This window comes from Vicugna pacos, chromosome 30 (genome assembly GCF_048564905.1).
Source record: "Vicugna pacos chromosome 30, VicPac4, whole genome shotgun sequence".
NCBI classification, from domain to species: Eukaryota; Metazoa; Chordata; class Mammalia; order Artiodactyla; family Camelidae; genus Vicugna; species Vicugna pacos.
Genome location: NC_133016.1, coordinates 6,455,241 through 6,479,585, shown reverse-complemented (window position 1 = coordinate 6,479,585; position 24,345 = coordinate 6,455,241). Strand labels below are relative to the sequence as shown.

The following is a 24,345-nucleotide window of genomic DNA, read 5'->3' as shown; positions in this document are numbered from 1 at the left end:
CTGCTGGGAAATTCTGAAAGACAGTTTGATAGTTTCTTGCAGAACTAAATATGCTCATACTGTATGATCCACCAATTGTGCTTCTTGGTATTTACACAAATTGGTTGAAAATTTATGCCCACGTAAAAACCTGTGCTGAAATTTTACAGCAACTTTATTCATGATTGCTAAAATTTGAAAGCAACCAAGATGTCCTTCAGTAGGTGAGTGGATAAGCAAGCTGTGATGTATCCAGTCAATGGGATAGTCAACAATAAAAAAGAAATGAGCTACCAAGCCATGGGGGGAAAAGAGCAGGGGGTGGAATCTAAATGCACACTGCTAAGTGAAGGAAGCTGATATGAAAAGGCAACATACTGTATGATTCCAATTATACGACATTCTGGAAAAGGCAAAACTACGAAGATAAAAGATCAGTGGTTGCCAGGGATCTGAGGGGGGTGGGCAGGAATAAATAGGCAGAATGGAGGATTTTTAGGGCAATGAAGCTACTCTGCACAATACTGCAGTGGTGAATACATGTCATTGTACATTCATCAAAATCCATATAATGTAAAACACAAAGAATGAATCCTAATGTAAACTATGGACTTTGATTTATAATAATGTATCAGTATTAGCTTATCAGTTGGAGCAAGAGTGCTGTACTAATGCAAAATGTTAATAATGGGGGAACTAGACGACGGTGGTGGTGGAGAGGGGGTATATGGAGGCTGAACTTCTTGCTCAATTTTTCTGTAATTCTAAAACTGCCCAAAAATTAAAGTATATTATTATTATTTTTTTTTGAAACTGCATAGGATCATAGCACAATGAAAGAAATACTTTTTAAGGTTTGGACTGAAACCAAATGACATGTTCTTTGTGGGAAGTTACATCATGTCAGCTGGGTTTTGTGCCTAGATTCCTATTCATTTGTATTTAGCAGACCTCAGCCGTAATGGCACTCAGAAACAAAAGGAATGTATCTTGTTTTCCAGCCATTTTCACATGTTCCAGCTTCTTTATTTCCATGCTGTTAGAAAACAATGGCAAAACCTTCTAATAAAGTATTTACATAAAGATACAATGCTTTTAGTTGTAGCTAATGCTTTGTAAGCAATGAGGAAAGGAGAAAACAATTCTGACTCTTTCATAATGTTCACTCATTCACTTGGACATTTATGAAGTTTCAGGCACGGAGGGTGCACGCTTACGTCCCATAATCTTAGGAAACATCGTTATGAACTCTTATCCTCTCTTCTCCTTTTCTTTTCTGTGACTTATTATTTAAGTGACTTATTCTTTATTACATATTTTCCTTACTTTCTTTTGCTAATTTTCAACTTTAAATGTGGCAAGCACTACTTAAATACCTGCTCTATACAAGATCCCACGCTAGGTACTGAAGTCATTCAAAAGCATATAGAAATGTATCTTTATCCTCAAATGGAATACAGTATTTTCAGGAAGACAAATATACATATATATCATCTAAAATAAAATAAATAGTGGTAAATTCCATCACTTACCATTTAGAGATAAAACAAAGTGACTATGAAGGCAAACACATATATGGATTCATGACAAAAGAGTGAGAAAGAATCACTGGGTGGGTGGCATAGAATTGGACAGTTTTTAAAAATAGTTATAAAATGTTAGGTAATTTAAGGAAGTGAGAAGGAAATGATTAATGAGATAAACGTTATTTTGCAGCTATATAAGTCTTCAAATGCATGAGTGAATTTACATTTTTGTTTAGAATTAAGTACAGATTGCACTTTTTTATTATTAATTTTGTCCTTGGCTCAGTTTGGGGACTGGGAAATGCCAGCATCACATATCAAACTGAGAAAATTTCTACCTTTTTCTAACTTCTGGAAGACTGAATAACATTGGAATTAACTTTACTTGAAAGTTTGATAGAACTTTCCTTTTAAGTTACCTGAGCCAATTTCCATAATTATAGATGAAACTAAAATACTTTTTAAAAATCTTCTGATTTTTGGCTCAATAAGCTTGACATATTATATTCTATTTTTGATGCTTTGCATTTTCTTAGAAATTATCCTGATCTAAAAATATAGAATTCCAAATGTATTGATATAATATTCAAGATAAGATTCTCTAATCCTTTTTTTTTCAAATAATCATACATTTAACATCTTTCACTTTCCAAGCATTTTATTTATTCTCCTCAACTCAATTATTTTAAGGTCTTTTATTTTTCGCTCTTACCAAAATTAATTAGTTAATTAATTAATTAAAATTTGCTATTTGCATTTTTATAATTTTCTATTTCATTCATTTCTGCTTTTCTCCATATTAATTTAGATGTTCTACTTTCTTAGGATTTATTCTTATCCTTTCATTAGTTTGTTATATTAAACACTTAGTTTATATACTTTCACCCTTTTTTCTTTTCAAAAAAAAATTAAGGCTGTACAATTTCTTCTCAATATCACAGTCCACAATTCTTAATGTGTAGTCCTATCACTACTGTCTGTTATTAAATAGCTTGAAGTTTTGAATTTGATAAACTCTATAAAACAGTATTTTTAGAAATGTATTTTAAATATAGTACATAGGCTTTATTTTTATTATTTATTTGTTGTTGATTATAAATTGATTTCATGATAGAGATAGTGATTGCATAATTTGGGGGGCTTAATGAGGTAGTCTTTATGGCTTAATACAGGGTCAATGTTTGTGACTGTCATCTATCTTTGAAAATAATACACAATCTCTTTTGGATGTTTGTTTTTATAAATGCTTAAGCATTTTAATTGCATGATTCAAATCCACAGTATCCTTACTTAATTCTTCTCTACTTGGTTTATCAACTGCCCAGAAAAATTTTAAAGTTTCCCAGCCTGATCACTTTGTTCTCAGACTCCTGTATTTTCAATTTCTGTTTCAGATATTTCAAACTTGTAATGTGCGTAAACATTGCTGACTTACACTTCCTTGTCAGAGTTTATATTCCATCAATATGAAATATCTCTCTGGACTTTCAAATGCTTTTAATATCAAACCCTATGTTATGAAATAATGTTACCAAATCTGTTATTTTTAAGTATTTGTCAGGGACTAGTTTTTCTTTTCTCTTTTTCTTTTTCTCATTCTCCCTCACTCTCTCAGTCTGTCTCCTTTTTTCCTTTAAATAAAATAATAAAACCTGTGGCAAAAAAAACATATTATGTTAAAGAAAAAATGAAACAGTAGCCTCCTTTTTCAAAATTAACCAAAATGTCTTTTCTTAAATTTATTTAAAGTATTCTTCTAGAAATCTAGATCATGAATCTATATTTTATCCAAGCATTATAATTTTAGAAGAGTTGTAGCTATGAGTCAAAGCTTTCCTCTAAAATAAAGGTCGTTTTACAGAAAATTATCTACATATCTTATACTTGAACTTTTTCTATCCTGATCAAATTCCAAGATCCAAATTTGTCAATTCTCTCACCTCTACTCTGTAGAGAACAGTCACACAGTTTTTAATATTGCAGATTTTAAATTATCATGTATGGAAAGGAAGGAAGTTGATCATTTTAAAGATTCAAGCCTTATTTTTAAAAATAGGGAGAGAGGAACTAAAATGTCAAGACAATTAAAAAGACCCATAAACTGCTGACACTGAGCACTAGTTGGGGCTGATTTCCTCTCTCAAGAGGGTTTGCTGCCCCCTGTCGGCCTTTGCAGAAGTAGGATGTTTAAAACAAAACAAAACAAAACAAAAAACCCAAAAAACCACACACACAAAAAGCATTTAAAAAGCAAAAGTAAAGGGGCTTGAGTGTAAAATATTTCCAAGGACAACTTATGCGGTATATACAATAACCTTTGTAGAGGGATCTGTGAGTCCCCAACGCCACCCAACTCTCCAGTCCTCACAGGCAAAGCAGGCAGGAAGGACCCCGCCGTGTGAACTGCCTTGCCCTCTTCCCTGATGGCTCCCCAGCAGTGACAACCATCTATACAGTCGGCACAAACTAGACTGTGTGATAGAAATCCCACATGAAACCGCACAAGAAAAGCACTTCATGTTGAAAGATGTGACTTTACAGGACATAAAAAGAGCAGTGTAGAAAACCAAAGCGAGGATTGGCACAGATTTATAAATCATCATTAATATTATTAACTTTTTATTCATTTAATCCTTCTAAAGTGGGATCAAGAAGATAAAAAAGAGAAAAAATGAGATTAAATAAGGAAAAGACAATTTAAAAAGGAGAAAAGGAAAGTAAACTGATTATAACATTTATAATGATGATGACATACAGAACTTAAATTCTACATCCAAAGTATTAGCTCACATTTTATTCCATTAAACTAGCCTCCCAAAAACAGTGAATTTTGAGAAACAAGAGGCAGAAATGAACAGTGTATGAAAACATTATATTCCAAAGAACAACTCAACTTAGCAGCTTTGGTTAAATCAGCTCCATGGGAATGAAAGCACCCCCACCCTCCCCTCACCCACACACGCGGAACGTGGGTGAGAAATAAAAGTCTGTTACTCAATTTTGTAGGGATAGACAAGCTTATTCTAAAATCTACCAGGAAAAGCACAAACACTAGAATAATTAAAACAATCATGAAATGGAAGATTGAAGTGGGAGGAGTCACTGTTCCCAATACCATGGTTTACAATTTAGCCTCAGTAATCAAGATGGTGTCGTATTGGCAGATGCAAAGATCAATGAAACAGAAACAGAACAGACAACTGAAAAACAGATCCACACAAATGTGCCCAAGTGATTTTTGACAAAGATGCAAAAGCAATTCAACAGAGAAAGAACAGCCCTTTCAACAAATGGTGCTACTGCAATTGGACATCCATAAGCCAAAAAAAAGTTACGTAGAAAAACACCTCATATTTTATTCAGCATATTTTATTTATCATATTTTAACACCTAATTCAAAATGAATCCTGGCCAAATGTAAAATTATAAGACTTTTAGAAAAAACATAGAAGGAAACTTCATGATTTAGGACCAGGCATAAAGATCTTAGACTTGACACCTGAAGCACAGTAATCAAGAAAACTGTAAAGTTTTGTCTCATCAAAATTTCAAACATATTTTACTCTGCGAGAGGCCCTGTTAAGAAGATGAATAGGCCAGTTACAGACTGGAGAAAATTATCTGCAAACCACGTATCTGACAATAGACTAGAACCTAGAATATGTAATATCAAAACTCAACAATAAAAATAGCAACAAATCCAATTAGAAAATGGGCAAAAGACACGAACAGATATTTCACCAAAGAATATACAGGAGAACATATGACAAGATGTTCAATTTCATTAGGTGTCAGAGAAATGCAAATTAAAATCACAAGGCACCCTAGAAACATTTCAAAATAGTGACAACATCAAATGCTACCGAGGAAGCAGAGAAACTGGATCCCCCATGCATTACTGGTATGAACAAAAATGGCACAACCCTCCAGAAAACAGGGTGGCGATTCATCATAAAACTAACATGCTACTAACATATGACCCACAGGTTGCACTCTTTATTTCCCAGAGAAATAAAACCATACAAAAGCCTTACACCAACGTTCATAGCAGCTTTATTCATGACAGCCAAAAACTAGAAACAACCCAGATGTCCCTCAGTTGGTAAATAGTTAAAAAACTGTGATGTATCCATATCGTAGAATATTACTCAATGATAAATTGCTACAAGTGATAATGTGAATAATCTCTTGAGAATTATGCTTAGTGAAAAAGTCAGTCCCCAATGGTTATAGGCTATATTAACATTCTTTTAATGACAAAATTAAGAAAGGGAGAATACATTAATGGTTGTTAGTGGTTACGAATAGGGGAGGGGGTGTGGTAGGGATGTGTGTTTTAAAGGAGCAATATGAGGGTTCCTTCTTATGTTGGAACCAGACCATACCTAGACTGTGGCGGTTTATATGTAAAACTACACATGTAAGAAAATGGCATGGCACTACATACACACGTGCATACATGAATGAGAACAAGTGAAACGGGGTCTCTGAAGGAGATTAGTGGATTGTATCCATGTCAGTATCTTGGTTGTAATCGTTTATTATAGTTTTACAAAATGTTATCTTTAGGGGAAACTGAGTAAAAGTTCACAATCTCCCTATTATTTCTGACAAGTACATGCAACTCTACAGTGATCTCAAAATGAAAAGTTTAATAAAAGATGTTACTTCAAAGAACAAGAATGATATTTTCTGTCACTAATATAGAAAGCTAAGAAAAAGGAAGCAATGTTTTTATGAATCTAAAGGAGAATAATCCTTAATCTAGAATTTTGTGTTTGAATTCTCACTCATATGTGATGACATTCTCAGATATAAAGGGCTAAGAAAGATCATCATGTTTTAACCTATTCCGGGAAAAAAAAAAAGGGAACAATAACTTGAAGATCTGTTTTAGCAAAATGAGAAAGGACTCCAAGAGAGGAAGGCATGAGACATGACAAATAACACAAAATATATATCACAACAGCAATAATAGCTGGAATAATTACTGCAATTGTTAGGAAAGTATTCCTTAAAAAACAAATAATTTAGATTAAAATCCCAGGTGGTTATTTATTTGATAGATAAGTATGTTTAAATCAGCTTTTTAAAAATTTTAGATCATATTCTAAAATAATTAAAATAGAATGAAGTCTACTAAGATCACTAGAAGAATCAAAAAGAATAGAGGAAACTCTAACAACTGATCAAAAGGCTGAAATAAAAGGAAAAATATTAAATAAGAAAGTGTAACAAATAGAGAATGTCAAGTAAATGTCAAAAGACCAATGATGGTGATCACTAATCTAATAAATGTAAAAGTATCAAATTACCATATCAAATGACATGGATTATCAAACAGGGGTAAAATATTCAGTTGCATTCCCTTTACAGTGATGCATCAAATCAGAAGGATATAATAAGGCTGAAAATAATGGAACTGAAACAAAAACAAACAAGCCAATAGAAGAATGAACAGTTTAAAAGGAGAAATAAGAATGGCTAATAAGCATAGTGATATTTAACCTCACTTGCAAAATCAAATGAAGTTTACTTTTTTTATATTAGATCACACTGTTTTAAAACACTAGTATCTATTTTTGAAAAAAGTGTGGGAAATCATCTCTTTCATAAACTGTTATAAAAGCAAAAGAATGTATGTATATATTTTATGAATTTATAGTTCATATTAGTAAATAATTGTCTGTATGAAATTCGCAGTTAAAAAAAGAAATTTTGTAATATGTTTAACCTCTTTACCAAATATTTTTGACCACAGGCCCCTTTGCTAAGCAAGATGTATCAGCATCCTGTAAAACAATTAAATTCACACTGCCTTAGTCAATGGATTAGTTTTTTTAAAAAATGTAGCTCCAGCACAAATGCCCACTGAAAAAAGAATAATTAAAACAATGAAGTCACTTGAAAAATAGTTAAAGCTTTTTATATTTAGACTCATAGCTCCTAACACAGAATGAGTGTCTTTCAGCTACCCCCCCATCTATCAAAACTCAGAACTTAACTATATTCAACAATATTTGAATTAAAAAATGCTGTCACATAGGCTAAATAGATTAGAATGAATTCACATTCAGTTTTCAGTTTCTCTTAAAACCATGGTTGCTTGTTTTTCAAACATGGAAATGATTTACCTGGTTAACATTTTAGGATAAGCCTTGATAGTGGCTATTTTTACAGAAAATTAGTGGGAGTATGTTTCTTAGCATGTTAGTTAAACAGCTCTTAAAATCATCTCTACCAGTTGTCATGGAAAAACAGCCTATCCATGTGCCATCAACCATATTACACTGGATTGTAAAAATATCATGACATTTAAATAAGAATTTGTGTATAATAGCAGAGACTGATTTTTAGGTGAAACAGACAGAAATACTTATTAGTTTGATCATGGAATAAATATGCTGTTACAAGGTATGTCAGCAGGAGGTGAGTTGGAAAAGGCTATTCCATGCCTATAACAATGTCACTTTGATCACATCTGCAGAAACATGGTGATCTGTAAATTTTACTCTTCCAGAGAGCTGACCTCATCCAAATGCAGAAAAGGGAATACATCTAGTCCATTTCTCTAAATCCTGTCAGTGTGTTTCCACTGTCAGACAGTGCTGACTGACTCTGCGGGCAGAGTTTGCCCTTACCTGCCTTTGGATGCTTGGTCCACAGTCTGAATGTTTGTGGCTCTCTCCCTCCCCCAGTTCATAATCTTAACTAGAGCTGGTTACCCATAGGTCAGAACATTGGCTTGATTCTGCCTACTCTTCCCAGAAGTTCTGTGCAGAGCCACCATTTTATTTAAGAAATATTGTTCAGCATGGCTTAGAGATAATAAACTTGACTGAGGAGCCAAGGGGGTTGATTTTCCCTGGAAACCTGCTCTGTCAAAGTTTTGCTGTGTTTTATTGGAAAGTGAGTGTTGGTACTTCTTCCTCCAGATATAATCTTTCTCTAAATAACCACCCAATAATGTGTGGTTAGAGATGAGTGACAGGATGTAATGAGAACATTTGTTTGCTCAACCACTGGACTTTTTTGTTCGTAAGGAAGAAATATAAAACTAAATAATTCATGTAACATTACTGACTCCCACACTATTGATTACAATGGTTGTCGTCAATTTGCTGCCCCTCCAGCCTTCCCAGCAGGCTGTTACTTACAGATTGTGGCATTATTTGCTGCCAGGATTCCATTTTTAAAAATAAGTGTAAACAACAGGAGGAAATTTTTAGCACACCAGACAGTTCCTTCCCCTTGAAAATAACATAAGCTGCATCTCTGGTTTTTAATTAATCAGATGCCAAAAGTTGATCCTAAAATTTCAAGTAGGATCAAAATGCGTGGCAAATGATAAGACTGAAGTAATTGCACAGAGTAGGGTATGAACGTTATTAGAATGAATTTCTTTATAATTTCAGGCCAATGAGAGAGTAATCAAATTTGGTCACTTTAAATGACAAAAGACTAAAATTATATGATGTGTTTATTAATTATACTATAAGATAACAACAGTCCGTTTTATTATAAAGTCAGATTCCTGGATGTGCAGAGAAAAATACGAAATGTGACAAGCTATAAAAATTGCTTATTATCATTTATTAGCAACTAGGAGATTTTTAGTTAAATGTTAAAGAATTACCTTGAAATGTTTTATTTCCCTTTTCAGAAGGAAGGCTGAGAAAATTCGATTTATCCTGTTTCAGTAGCCATGTTAATAACAAGCTATGTAATATGTCAGTGTACTAATCTGTAGAAGGTGTAACTAGGAAAAAAGCCAGTTACTTCATACAGCAAAAAGTATCCTCTGTGTTGTGTACGAAAAAAGGACTAGGGAGTCCTTTCTATTTTTTAAAAAATGCTTAGTTATGATAGGCTGTCACCTCTAAGTCACATAAGCAACCAGAATATTAATAATTTATAATTCCAGATTTTGTTGGTGCTGGGTCTATTTGTAAATGTAAGCTTCTCACAATTTGTTCTCGTATTTATGGCAAGTATTTTCTTACCTGTAAAATGATCACAGAGGTACAGTTTCAACTAAAGACGGTATAAAGGGCTCATGAAAACAGCACCTCAGTAACAACGAACTCCAAAGCAACTTTCAACCCCAGTTCACTCTCCTGAGGGCGGGCACAGGGGTAGGTCAGGGCCGTTGTACTGATGTCTGTGCTTCCACAGCTGCGAGTCATCTTACAGTCCTCACCGCACTTGATTGTAGTTGGCCCATGTATGTCTCCCCCTCAAGACTGAGCGGGAGCCCTGATGTGTAAATCTTTTTTTTTTTTCAATTCTAGCTACCAAAATAGCATTTGCAGTATAGTGGATGATGAATAAAGTCTACCTGAATTCAAGTCAATTCAAACTACCTACCTTACTCGTGATACAGAATTTTAAAATAAAATAACTGAAATTGTTTGTTTCTATTCTGTGCATTTTCATCAGCGTGGCCAAACACACACACACACACGCATGCACATATACCCTACATCCACTCTTTATAGCCCTCTGATATACTCTGAATTCAACTACTTATGCCCATTTGGTTGGCTCTTAAAGAATGAAACACATTCTGAAATGCTTAACAAATTACAGTCACCCACCCTGGCAGGCTTTGTCCCACCACTCGGCATTCCTTAGCACTTTGGACTTCCTAAGGGCTTTCTAATAATTTTTATTTTCCTGGCTATCATACTCTTGACGAGTAACCATATTTCAAATGTACTTTATTACCTTCTAGTTGTTTCTATACATCACCAAGGAGGAGAAATAAGAGATCAGGTGGGATGTCCTTGAACAATAGAAGTTTGAGCGTCTTTATTCAGAGTTTTATATTTCAACCAAGTGGAAAACTTTGGAATAAATAGTATAATGTGAATTAAATCACCATTAGTTTCCTATAATTTAGACTTATTATTATTCATGTGAAACTGCTAAGCCTCTCCAAGATACCCAACTTTCTAAAGCCAGCTTTCTGCCAAATCAGACCTGCCAGTAAATCACTGATGATTTTTCAGGTTATGTGACATTTTTTTATCTTCATTTATATCACAATGCTCTGGGTCTTTTGAGATAATCATATTTCATCTTCAACTAAAGAAAGAATAAAAACCTGGGTATATAGAATGTACATTTAGATTTTCGGGGGCTTTCAATAATTACACTGTTTCAGAAATATATCAGCTATGAATCATACTGCCTTTGGCAATTTTCAGCATCATTTGCTTATATATACTCAGATTATATATCAATAAATCTCAGGCATTCAGAAGCAGTAAGCAACACAGTGTTACAAACTGAAACTGCAAATCAGCAACCAGCGTGGATCGGTATTTGTACAGCACAGTATTTTATTCACCATTACTCTCAGTCATAAACCCTTCCGACTGTGCACACTAATTCACTTATTACTAGAACACATTGATTCATCACCTGCCTTGATTTTATTCTATGATCTTGGATTTCTTTCCATGTTACCAATGCTCATTTAAATCCCAACAGTCATTTCATATCCAATATTCATTTCAAGAACCTATTCCAACTATGGTAATCCGCAGATTTCTTCAGGAGTATGTAATGAAAAACAGAATGAGGAGCCTTGCATTTGAGCCCTGGCTAAAGTGTTCACTACTCCTGCAACACTAGGCACATCATTTATTTCACTTAGCCTCAGATTTCTCATTTGGAAAACCTGGATGGTAATTACCCCTAGTTCCCAAGTATACAATTATTCTAAAATGAAGTAAATCAAAACAAGTAATCATCAAAAGTTATAACATATAAATTGTTTTTAAATTTCCACATGCCACTGTTACACCTGTGGTCTATGCATATGACCTAGCCGTTGAAAAACAGTGTATTCTGTTTGTCTTATCTCCCAGAATAGATTGCAAACTTAGCGAGGCTAAAAAAATTGTACAGAAATTTTATTCTGTTTTGTTTTGCACAGCATGTGATAAGTACAGTGCTGGACAAACACCTGATTCAGTGAAATTTGATTAGAGATGGATGGGTTCTTTTTCCTAGTCATTCAAGTAGATAACTAAATAGCTAGATTAACAAATGAATTTAACTTGATGGATCTCATTTGACATTTCATTACCTCTTTTCTTCAAAAGTGATTAAAGCATCTGAGTGATTTGTTTAAGAGAGTTTTTCCTCTGGAACAAAAGATTTTGAGGAGTAAATAAACAAAGCAAGCATACTCTTTTGTGATGGAAATGAAAACTTGTTTTAGGACAAAGCAGTAATAAAAATCATTGAAAAGAAGATTGCATACACTGAGAAAAACTACAACTGAGTAGGAATTAGCCAAGAAAAGAAATAGAGGAATTTGAAAATGGTCTGCACACGACAACTCCAAGTTCCTGCTACACTGAAAGCAATTGGGAAGCTGTGGGAAAACTGTAAGTTTAGGTAACCATCACATTCTAGCTTTGAGACCTTGCACAAGTAGGTTAAATTCTTATTACTCAAGTTTCCTCATCTATAAAAGGCATAATACACCTGGTTCATGAGAGTAGGGAACATTTTTTAGCAACTTAATTTTATCAAAAAGCAAGTTCTCTTATTGGTTCTATAAATGGGAGAATTTCCTCTAAATCATTAGTCTCAGAAGGCGTGAACTAGGACGATCAGATCTGATGAGGTAATAAAGTGACAGCATTTTGCAGGTACCACGGTCTTGACTTTCCTTTATGAGTGACTAAAAACTAAACCTTTATCTCTTACTTATGTAGCATGTTTTCTAAAAAGCAGTTTCCTTATACCAAATAAACTACGCAGAGATCTGTCACGATTCCATGTAATAAAATACAAAACTTTCTATTAAAGGTTAATTAGATTACAGCTTTCACAACAATGAACTCAAAACAGATCACAGACATAAATGTAAAATGCAAAACTATAAAGTCCCTAAAAAGTAACATATGAGATAATCTAGATGACCTTGGGAATGACAATGACTTTTTAGGTACAAAACAAAGGCATAATTAATGAAAAAAAAGAATTGGTAAGTTAGACTTCAGTAAAAAACGTCTGCTTCATTAAAGGTATTTTCAATAGAATGAAAAGACAAGCTAAAGACTGGGAGAAAATACTTGCAAAAGACATATCTGATAAAGGACTGGTCTCCAAAATATACAAAGGAGTCTTAAAACTCAACAATAAGAAGACAAACAACCCATTTTGAAAACAGGCAAAAGATCTGAACAGACACCTCACCAAAAAAGATATGCAGATAGCAAATGAGCATGTGAAAAGATACTCGGTGGGATACTATCATCAGGGAAATGCAAATTAAAACAATTAAACATTAAAACTGCACACCTATTAGAACGTGGATTCTAAAGCACTGACAACACCAAACTCTGGTGAGGTGGTAGAGCAATAGGAACTCTCATTCGCTGCTGGTGGGAATGTAAATGGTGCAGCCACTTTGGAAGACAGTTTGGCAGTTTCTTATAAAACATACCCCTACCGTATGATCCAGCAGTCATGCTCCTTGGTACTTACCCAAAGTTGTTAAAAACTTATATCCATACAAAAAACCTGTTCATGGATGTTTACAGCAGCTTTATTCATAATTGCCAAAAGTTAGACAACCCAAGGTGTCCTTCGGTGGATGAATGGCTAAATCAACTGTGTTACATGCAGACAATGGAATATTATTCAGAGCTAAAAAGAAATGAGCTACAAAGCCGTGAAAAGACATAGAGGAAATTGAAATGTGTATTACTAAGTGAAAGAACCCAATCTGAAAATGCTTTATGCTTCCAGCTATATAACATTCTGGAAAAGGCAAAACTATGGAGATAGTAAGAAGATCAGTGGTTGCAGGAGGTTCAGGGCAAAAAGGAATGACTAGGCTTCACACAGAGGATTTTGGCAGTGAAACTACTCTATATGCTGCCATGATGATGAATACATGTCATTATACATTTGTCCAAACCCATTGACTGTACACAGGAAACGTGAACCCTAATGGAAACTATGGACTTCGTGGGATTATGATGTGTCAGCATAGGTTCCTCCTTGGTAACAAATGTACCCCTCTGGTTGGGATGTGGATAATAGGGGAGACTATGCATTTGCAGGGACAGAGGGTATATGGGAAATCTCCGTGCTTACCATTCAGTTTTGCTGTAAACTTAAAATTGCTCTATAATAGTTCATTACAAAAACTTCATAAGGCACCCAGAGAACGCTCAAGAAAGAATAAATCGTTGATGACTTTAAGACAGTTGGCAAACTAGTTATGTAGAAGGTTAACACCTGAGTTTGGGTCAAATGAAGGATACAAAAACCAGGTTTAGCAGGTCGTGAAGGTTCCACATGGCCCTTCCAGTTTCCATATGTGAACATGAAATGTTTACTTCCTTAGCTCTCCTGTGTCCAACCTTCTTTACACCTGAGTTTGTTCCTGTTTGCAGGCTTTTTAGAAATTGTTACAAACTGGTTTTCAAATTCCTTATTTCCATATCTATCCTAACTTGATTCCATTTCATGTAACTCTGTTTCTTATTGCTCTGGTTTGATTCCTGGCTATATCTTGTCTCAGTTTAACTCAGAGGAACACAACAATACAAATCCTGGCCCCTTCCCTTGGCATTAACCAGGATATGGCAAATACGTACTTAAATGGCACTCACCTATTTTCTCAAAAAGGTTAAAGTTAATTCACTTCTATATACTTCCAAGTTAAGCTTCATTTTCAAAAATAACATTTTGTAGTATATTAAAATATAAAATGACTCTTTTTAATCTGTTAAAATAGACTGCAGAACTGTTTGGAAATTAGATATTGAATAATTTACATTATACTTCTATACATATCCAAAATAATTATAACCGACCAATAGAAACTACACTAGCAGCAATGACAGATAGACACATTCACATACACAGGCAGAGGTAGTTGTAGCAAATAAAACGATGGTATTGATCTTAGCAGCTAATGTGTATCAAGTGCTTTAATTTGTGCCAACTGAATGCTAAATGATACATTGTATTATCACTTTTTTCCACTTCCACTAAGACCAGAGGAAGGGCTGATTTGCTTAAAAGCTAACTTCTAAAAGATCTGCTGGAAAAATAATGCTAGACATTTAGTGATTATGTTAGGCGATGGGTTATTTTCCTGGAAAGTGACTTGTTTTATTCATATGCATATTAGGAGAATCACTCAGCTTTGACTCAGTTGTCAGGAATTCTAAGCTTGCCAGTTCATCTTGGAGAATCGCAAAGCAGAAACATATCCATGAATACATACTGAGTGTCTCCCTTGATCAGTATGACAGTGACTGCTTATAGCTCCATCCTGTGAAGCAATTCCTTGACTACTCATCCTTATCACCCTAAATTACAAGTAAGAATATAAAAGTGTTATTTTCTTAAACATGCCAGGCTTCAGGACTTTTTTCCCCCGTCTCTATTTAAATACTAGAAAATAGAGATTAAGTGAGAATAGGTTTAGAAAGTTTCAGAAACAAGTGTTTGGGTTTTATTTGCTCTTACATGTTTTTCATAAACCCTCTGAAGATAATGGAAGATTTAAGATGCATGTAGCTGACAGTAACGGAAAATCACATCCCCAGCCAGTTTAAACAGTGAGAAAAATGCATTATCTCACATAGCAAGAAGTCCTGAGGAGAGCAGTTCCATGGCTTGGTGAGGGAGTCAGCCCAGTGGGATATGTATTTTCTGTGTTCTTTATTTAATGTATTCTAATATTGCATGGGATATACGTATACTGAAACATTTGTGGATTATCTGGAATTCAAGTTTAAGTGGACATTCTGTTTTGTTTTTTCGCAAATCTGGTAACCCTAACAATGAGCCTGCAACATCAGCGTTCAGATTCTAACACATTTGTTATGAGTGAGAATTCTGTTAGAAGTGTCCTTCCTTTTGGGTCTCCCATGTTTGAACAAATGAGAGTCAGTTAAGACATATGCATTAATTAAATAAAATTATAATTTAAGGTACTTTGGTTTTAGAGAGTCACTTGATCCTTGGCTCTGAGTGTCCTTTTCGCATATGTCTTTCAATTTACAGAGCATTTTTTAGTCTCTTCAAATACAATAGCTGTACTAAGCACCAGAGAAATGAACTTTAATTAAACTCAGTATCTTCACACACATACATAGTAGCTGCCATCTACTGCCTAGGGGTGTAGAACATGTGATCAAAGAAAATTCCCCAATAAGAAGCTATCAAAATACTGGTTTTAGAAATGAAATCCATCGACCTGAAAAGTGTACACAGTATTACCATACTGCAATTCTATGTCATTTAGGAAACGTAGAGTATTAAAATTTTAGCTAGTAGTTCCTCCTTGCAACATTAGTTACAAGGTGTAATGGACATAAATGCTAGAAGCTGATATGCAAAAAATCTAGTTTTAATTCCAGGGTGTTGATTCTATTTTCAGGCACAACTTAATTATACAACAAGTCAAATCAAATGAAGTAAGCTGGTTAGAGGACAGGAAAGAAGCTAAACTGAACAAAAGAGAAAAGAGTAAATTATTCTTAAAACTCTTTAATCACATTAATTGTCACATTAAATATCAAAGACAGGCAATGCAAAAATAACAAAAGTTAAATGACCATTTTTATCTTTCCTTAAATTTTCTAAGAGAATAGACAGAATGTATTGTTTTATTTAAGTTGCAGCTGACTAGGCAGAGGTAGTTGTAGCAAATAAAACGATGGTATTGATCCTAGCAGCTAATGTGTATCAAGTGCTTTAATTTGTGCCAACTGAATGCTAAATGATACATTGTATTATCACTTTTTTCTCAAGCCCATAATATGAATTGCCTCCATTTTACAGATAAGTAAAACTTAGGGAGCAATTGAACAGGGATTCACTCCCGTGAAATACGACTTTACAGTAGGAGTCCATAGACACAATTCTTATGGTGGAGCTTCAAGTACTAGAGGCTTTCTAAAATGCACTATTTCAATCCCTGGTTATAACCAGACCTTTCCCAATTTTTAACAGAGAAGCAATTTAGTAATCATGTTAGAAATTATAGATTTCATTTGGTAGGTATGTAATATATATTATAAGAATTGAATTACTATACTGAATAAGACTATCATACTCCAAAACACACAAAGAAGATATAAATGCCATAGAGATATCATGAAAAATAAGTTTATAACACACACACACTTCCAACTATGTTGAGTAAATCGGGGAAAGAAAATGATGAGCTCAAGGCCTTCAGTTCCCAGCTCAGTGTCTGCATAGAAAACCTAAAAACTTGTATGGCTGTCTTGAAAGAAATCCTTGCGTCCTGTAGCCACATAATTGAGATTTCGAAAAAGCAAGCCAAAGTTCTGTGTGGCACGTGGCTGGATTGCTAAACAAACTGAATCCTCAACTTTGCAGAACCTCTTTCGCTGAAGTCAGGATATCGATTGGAAATGAATGAAATCGTGAAAACTGGCATAAGAACATGTGGGCTGATTCTGATGGAAGGGGATACCTCTAACACGTAAATCACACTGAGCCCTCTTCCTGGTGGAAGCAGCCCTTCCAGCTCCTTGAGATTAATCTCTCTTTGCCTGAACAACTTGTAATGGCCCACAGACTCTTAAGTCATGAAAAACTTGGCATGACCCACGAGAAGGCGCGATGCAAACTGAAAGAATCGCATGACTTTGCCAGTTTATATTGACTGAAGCCAAGGGACTTGTATGAGAATATACAAGTAACTCTTAAAGCTCAAGAATTAAGTTAGTTTTTTTTAATGGGCAAAAGATCTGAATGAACATTTACCCAAAGAAGATATGTAAGCAGTCAACAAGCATATGAAAAGACACTAAAGACAGCATCATTAGTCATGAAGGAAATGCAGCGAGATAGCATTTCACACCCTGGAAGGTGGCTAAAATAAAAGAAGTAAGCAAGACAGGTGTTGACAAGGAACTGAAGAAAGTGGAGCCCTCGTACAGAATGTAGATTAGTGGTTGAGCAGGGCTGGCTGGGGAGGGGGTAGAACGGGGAATGATGGCTAATGCGTGCAGTGTTCTTTTCCATGTGATGAAGATGCCTTAAAAATAGCTAGTGGTGATAGCTGTGTACCTATGTGAAAATATTAAAAAAAAAAAAAGAAAACCTACTGCATAATGCCATTTAAAGGAGTGAATTTTATGGGGTATGAAATGTATTTCAATAAAGCTGTCCAATAAAGAGGTTTCAGGACATCGGGATGTTAGGGTGCATTTACCATGTAAGACCTGTTCTGGGAAGGCCCAGGACACACTGCTGGAGAAATAAGTTCATGAGAGGCGCTCTAGCAGTCTTGAAGAGCTATGTGGTCTCTCTCCACCATGAGTCACAAGTCACAAGGCAACTGCTCCCCTGAAGTGGGCTAACACATGTGGATGGTGGGTTCCCAGGGTCTTGGAGCCAAGTGAGGGACTTAATCCCCAAAGGTGAGGTGAGTGTAGTTACTGTCATGGCAAGTAGCTCGATACCAACCAGTCAGACCAGAGCTGAAACCAGCGGGAGTCCAGTAAAGCCTTACCTGATCTGTGTTAAGTGGAAAAGCTGTGGGCCTGGTCAACTGAAGTCGGAATTGAACCACCAAAAACCAGAGCCACGGCCCTCAATCAGTTCCCACACCTCCAGAGCCCCTCACGTGAAGGGAAGGCCAAGATGCTACACAACAAAGAAAAAGAAGTTACAGTGTCAATCATCCTCTTTGCCCTCCTCTAAAGGTTCTGCAGCCACATACCAGGATGAAAGCTTTGAGGAGGAAAAAATAATCAGATATTGAGGATTTACGGGCATTGGCTCAAAGCTCACAGGACTGCCCGTGGTCCACCAGTCAGAGCAGGGAGCTAACAGTTCAGATAAGCCTCGGGGTTCGGTCTGGAGTCCATCTCACAGTTCCGCTCCTTGTGATTATTTTCCTGGTTCCAGAATGGGTCATTAGAAATACTGTAGTGCAACTTGCAAAGTTTCCACAGGTTACCTACCTGACCAGGGAGTGAGGGCTCTGACAGGGGGAGTTAAAAGGAAAAGCCACTGGAACAGGCTTTGCCTTTGAAAATAGTAAACCTAAGGCAATCGCACATGCCTGGGGAGTCTGCGGAAATGACTGCCATCGTCAAGGAGTTAAAAAAATGCAGGGGTGGTGGCTCCATTCAAGTCGCCCGCCCGTGGTGCCTGCATTGACAATTTAACCAGGTGGCGACTCCTCCTGCCGCTGCTGCCCCGGTGGGCTTTCTTTGCTGGAGCACAGAACACGCCCACCTGCAGCTGCTGGGGGGCCATGGATCTGCGGAATACTTTTTCTCTCTCTACCAGGCAAGACATGGTGTGCTGGCCAAATGCAGCCTGTAGCCTGTTTTTGAAGAAGCCTTGGGCTAAGAAATATCTTGACATTTTTTAAGAGTTAAAAAAAAAAAAAAGAGTATGTGACAGAGTCTATATGTGGTCCTCAAAGCCTAAACTATTATTTGTCCCTTTAAAGAAAAAGTTTTCTGACCCCTTGTGGGGCTTTAAAAAAAATATTTCGACGTTTCTGCATTGTGAGGACTTTGGAGCACATTTTACTGTAACTTGGGACCTGAGCTGAAAGCAAGTGTTGGAAGGTAATTTATGCCTATTTGGAAAAAAAAAAAATCTCTGGCTGTTATTTCCAAAATTACCACAAGAATTTACCATAATACTTATTTTCTTTATTTTTTCTCCTTAACATTTATTTTGAAATATTTCAAACCTACATAAAAGTTGCTAGAACAGTACAACTGGTGATTCTGGGTTAAGGGTATGTGACACCCATATATATGTCCTTTACTTAGTCACCAGTTGTAAACATTGAGCTACATTTGCTTTACCTGTTTTTCTTTCTAAAGATATATAGTAAGAAAATGTTATAACATGTTTAAAAAAAAAAAAACTGGAACACATAAAACTGCCAAAAAGCAGAATGAGTGGGGCAAAGCCCATGGTGCCATCTCTTCCCTTTCTAATGGGCATCACTCCACGAGGACTGGGAATTTTAGTTCCTCTCGTTTTCTTCTTCTTATTCTATAGCCTGAAGTTAAACAATCCAGTTTCCTGGGAAAGAAACTGCTCTTGATCGCAAAACGAACTGCATGCAAAGGAGTTCGAGCAGAAATGCCCTCCTGTGCTTTGGCCATTTCTGGATTTTGGTCATCTACTAAATGGGCATCTTGGCACACATTTTCTATTTGGGACCAGTTACTGGTCACATAAAATTTTGTTTTACATTGGGTAGTGTAGAAGACAGAAGCAAAACTGTGAATACACCTTTGCATTTTAAATTTCATTTTCCACACAAACGATGCACGAGGATGAAGCCAGAACGTTTGAAACCTCGATGGTCGTAACCTTAGCGCTCCCCGCGTCTCGCACGTCCCCAACGGCAAAGGCTGATTTCAGTCCCCGAGCCACCGCTCATCTCCAGGGAAGTGAGAGGTAAATAATCCCAGCTGGACATAACCTACTTTCTCGTTTACAAGAATAAAAACCACTTTCCTGAAGGTGCTGCTGTTGCGCCGGCAGGCTGGCTTGCTGTTGGCCGAGGTCGAGGGGTGGCGACGGGGCTATTGAAGCGTGTTGTGCTCTTTGACTTCTGAATGCTCACGAGGCAATCACAAAAAGTACAACTTCTCTCAGAGGCACTGGCATTTTCACCCCTCCTACTAATCATTTAGGCCATCAACTGGGGAAGGATTTTTTTTTTCTCTTTTTGTTCAGGCTTCAAGCAGAAGTTCATCCAAGACCAACTAAACAGATTTTCTAGGATTTATGTGCATTTCATCTCAGGCTGTGGATGCTCTTGTAATTTTGATAAGCCCTACTGGTTAAGAATCCCTGACTTAAAATACAGTAATTGTTACAAAGGATAACAATTTTAGACTGATGATTGCAAAAGAGCTGATTATTTCTCCATAGTACTTGAGAGACGGAGACTATCTGATTTCCTAAGTTTCCAGTAATTCTTGACCTCTATTCTTATTTTCAATGACTGTATAAATTTTAAGATTTTAGATCCTAAGCTAATGTAAAAATCTTCTCTATTAAGACATATTTTACATGTTTTATAAATAGAAAAATATTTCCAAAGCTTACGATTCTTTCATGCTTATTATTAGCTTTTTTATTACTTAATCGTTAAGCATTTACTTTTTAGAACAGGCATTTAAAGTCTTCAACTAAAATAAAATATATGCTTTTTTTAAAAATCAGAAACCTTCAACTTTAACATACTAGTGACAAATACACCATTATATAAATACACTATATTCATTTACTCATTCATTCATTTTACAAGTACTTACTGAATGCATACTTCATGCCAAGCACGTTTTAGGAACTGGGAGTATAGCCTTGAGAAAAAAATGAAGTCTCACCATTCAGAGCTTATATTTATTATATATTTCAGGGGGTAAGCAGGCAGCAAACAATTAACATGTAATATCATAAAGAAGAGCTTATACAAAATAAAGCTGCAGAATCAAGAGGTTGGGAAGAGTGGGAGGCCAGGAGGTATAATTTATACAGGATGGTTAATAAAGGTGTTAACCGCTAGGTGACCTAAGGAGGGAGTGAGCCCTGAAGACATCCAGGAGAACCTTATTCCAGTCAGAGTGTAGGCAAGGGCAAAGGAGCTTGCTTGGTGGGTTTCGGGAAGAGCCAGGGCAGAAGGCTGTTAGGGAGAGAGCAAGAGCAGATGGGAGGCAGGCAGGAGATGAGTGGTCGTAAGCGGGACTGCGGAAGAGCACCGCGGGATAATTGGCTTGCTAGGGCTGCCGCAACGAAGTACCGCAAACTGCGTGGCTGAAATAACAGAATTCTATTACCTCAGTTCTCAGGGCTGGAAGTCCAACATCAAGGTGTCATCAGGGCGAGTTCTTTGAGGCTGCAAGACAGAATCTGTCCCTTGTCTTTCTCTCAGCTTCTGGTGGTTCGTTGGCAATCTCTGGAATTTCTTGGCTTGTAAGAGCGTCACCCCAATCTCTGCCTTCATCTTCACATGGCATCCTCCTTGCATGTGTGTCTGTCTCCAAACTCCCTTTTTATGAGGATACCAGTCATACCGAGTCAGGATCCACCCTACTCCAGTATGACCTTATGCTAACTAATTATATCTGTAACAAAGCTATTCCCAAATAAGGTCACATTCTGAGGTACTAGGGGTTACAACTTCAATGTATGCATTTTGGGGAACACCTTTCAATTAATAATATAACCAGTAACATGATTATGCTGAGTAAGATAAGGAGCCACTGGAATGTTGTGAGCAGATAAATGTCATGATCCACCTTGCTTTATAAGAGGACTCAATCCATTTAGCTGCTCCTGTGACGGTGGACTGCACAGTCAAGGGCGGAAGCAGTGAAGCCTGGTAACGCATATGGTAGCCTGACTGACATGCTAAGCTGCAAAGTGGTGTGAAGTGTGGCTTCTTTAAAGGTACACCTAACAACCTCTCATAGATTAGGTATCGGGGGTTGAAAGAAAGAAATTATGGATAGATCCAGGGTTTTTGACCTGTGTAATTAGGACAACAAAGTTACCCTTTACTGAGATGAGACTGTGCAAAATCAAGCATTTGGTGCAAAATCAAAGTGGTTAGGACATTCTGTTTAAGCTGCCTATTAAATACCCAAGTAGCAATGTCAAGTCAGATATACAAAGTGGAGATGCAAATTTGTGTTGTCCTCGCCTAGATTTTTAAAATCAAGAGACCGAATGGGGAATGATGTTGAGCACCTGTTAATAGGCTCATTGACTATTGGGAAATTCTCTTTGTAAAGTTCCTGTTGCCATCATCTGTGCATTGTTTACATTGGGCTGTCTTTTCCTTACTGATTTGCAAGTGTTCTTTGTAATATTCTGGAAACAAGTCCTTTGGCAGAGTTAAGTACTGTGAATATCTTTCTTTTTTCACTTTCTAATGTTGTCTTTTGATAAACAGAAATTCTTAATTCTAATGAAATTCAACTTTTTTTTTTATGGTTAGTTGTCTTATTTTAAGCAATTCTACACCAAAAAGTCATGAGAATTTTCTATAAGAAATTTATTTTTCATATTTAGGTCTACAATCCACTTTGAATTTTTGTGTATGGTGTTAGGTGGGGGCAGTGTTCACTTTTTTCCCCCAACAGGGATAGCCAACTGATTCAGCATTATTTATCGAAATCTTTTTCCCTGTGGAAATTTAGATGATAAAATTACAGCACTTACTGCTTCCTAGAAATACCATGTGTTACCAGACAGAGCTGGGAGATCACCACTGGGTAGTAGAGTGAGTTATGTTGTCTGGAGACGCTCATTTAACTATCCCTACAGCTATATATGATGGATTCTTAACTCAAATTAATCTCAGTGCACGGAATTTGGCTTTTGCAAGTGGGAAAGGAAAATGGTTACTCCAGTCGTGTACTGCAGGCTTCAGGCAGAAGGCTCTCTTATTAGCCACGCAGCATGCTCCCTTCCTGCTTGCCTATTGCTCTCTTTCCTGTAAGGGCTTCCCTGAAGATCCAGGCAGTGGTCAACACCACCTACTATCTTGATGTTTTCCTACCAAGTCCTGTAAAGCTTCAGCCTTTTTATGCATGCACATGACACCATCAGCAGTTTAACAGTTTAAGGTTCCCAACATCACTGCTGAGAAGGGAAAAAGGGACAAGTCACTGCCTCCCATCAGCAAGGTAATGAGAGTTTAAGTAATTTGTTCAGATTTAAACAATTATTGAGTGATTCTACTCAGATCGCAACTATAGTTTATCTCCAAAGGCTCTTTTGAACTATGCTTCATATTATCAATCTTAAAAATTAATCATTGACAATTTTCCTCCATAATATATCTGAGAAATACCTCATAATTTAATAAATAACTAGATCTTCTTGGGAAAAAAAATGTTCCTGGTATATCTTTCTATACAGGTCCTTAGGCACCTATGAAAATTACCATTATGCTTCACACAGTAATATTTGAATGATTCTGTGTATTTACAAGGACCTAGAGAAACATTCATTACTTTCAAGGCCAGCAATTCAAAATTTGAGATTATCTATCAAAAACTGAGAGAAATAGATTGTACTAAGGGTAATAATTTGGCACAATAATTTTTTACAATCTTTAAAGCTAAACTACCTAATTAGCTTCAACTAATGTGTATTAACTTATGTCCAAATAGAAGGTGATTTTTGTGAGTTCTTTTACTCCTTTCAAAATCACCCCTTGTAAAAAAGGGAGTCATCTTTTACCTTACGAAAATCTTTAATATTAAGTCACTCTGTCAATTATTTGATTTAGAACAATAAAGTATTGTTTGGAGAAGTCACGTATCTTGAAATCTTAATAATGCCAATTCAGAACCTTACAAAGTTTAACAATCAATTTAAGAATAAAGAGAAGAATTTAACACAGATTTATTAGTTATACACATTATTTCTGAGTATACAACCTCAAAATATTCAATGTCATCTAATCATTTACTGTATTTTTGACTGGGTTCTTGTGGCTGATAATAGAATTTCTGATGATTACATCAAACATACATTCAGAAACTGCAGTGTATCAAACAGCTTTGATGGAGGAAAACCACTGTTACATAAATCCCTAAGTGGCCTAGTGATGAAGACAGTGATGCAAAGATTCATATGAAAAATCTGACTGAGTAGAACAAATATCCTCAGTTCCTACTACATATTCTTTAGTTTCACTTGACTGCTTCGTCCACCCAACAAAAATTTAGTATCTAAAAGCTGGCCAAAATTCTTTTTGGATTTTTTTTGTTGGAAAGAGAAGGGACAGTTGTAAACATGGGCATGGAGTGTGGCTTTAGTG

General features: G+C 36.0%; 1 protein-coding gene across 5 annotated transcripts in view; it reads right to left on the bottom strand.

Moving 5' to 3' along the window:
* The window catches only part of TMX3 (thioredoxin related transmembrane protein 3), a 93,243-nt gene that overhangs the window by 25,387 nt on the left and 43,511 nt on the right, over positions 1-24,345 (bottom strand). For 2 of the 5 annotated variants that reach the window (XR_012065577.1, XR_012065578.1), the window contains exon 16: positions 18,040-18,173. The exons of 2 other annotated variants lie outside the window; for them this stretch is intronic. Coding sequence is in view for 1 of the 3 variants with exons in the window: in XM_072952048.1 (XP_072808149.1) it covers positions 18,150-18,173 (24 nt within the window). In the remaining 2 variants the exon portion in view is untranslated. Of the gene's footprint in view, positions 1-17,621; positions 18,174-24,345 lie in introns of those variants that run through there. One more of the 5 variants, XM_072952048.1, reaches the window with a different exon arrangement.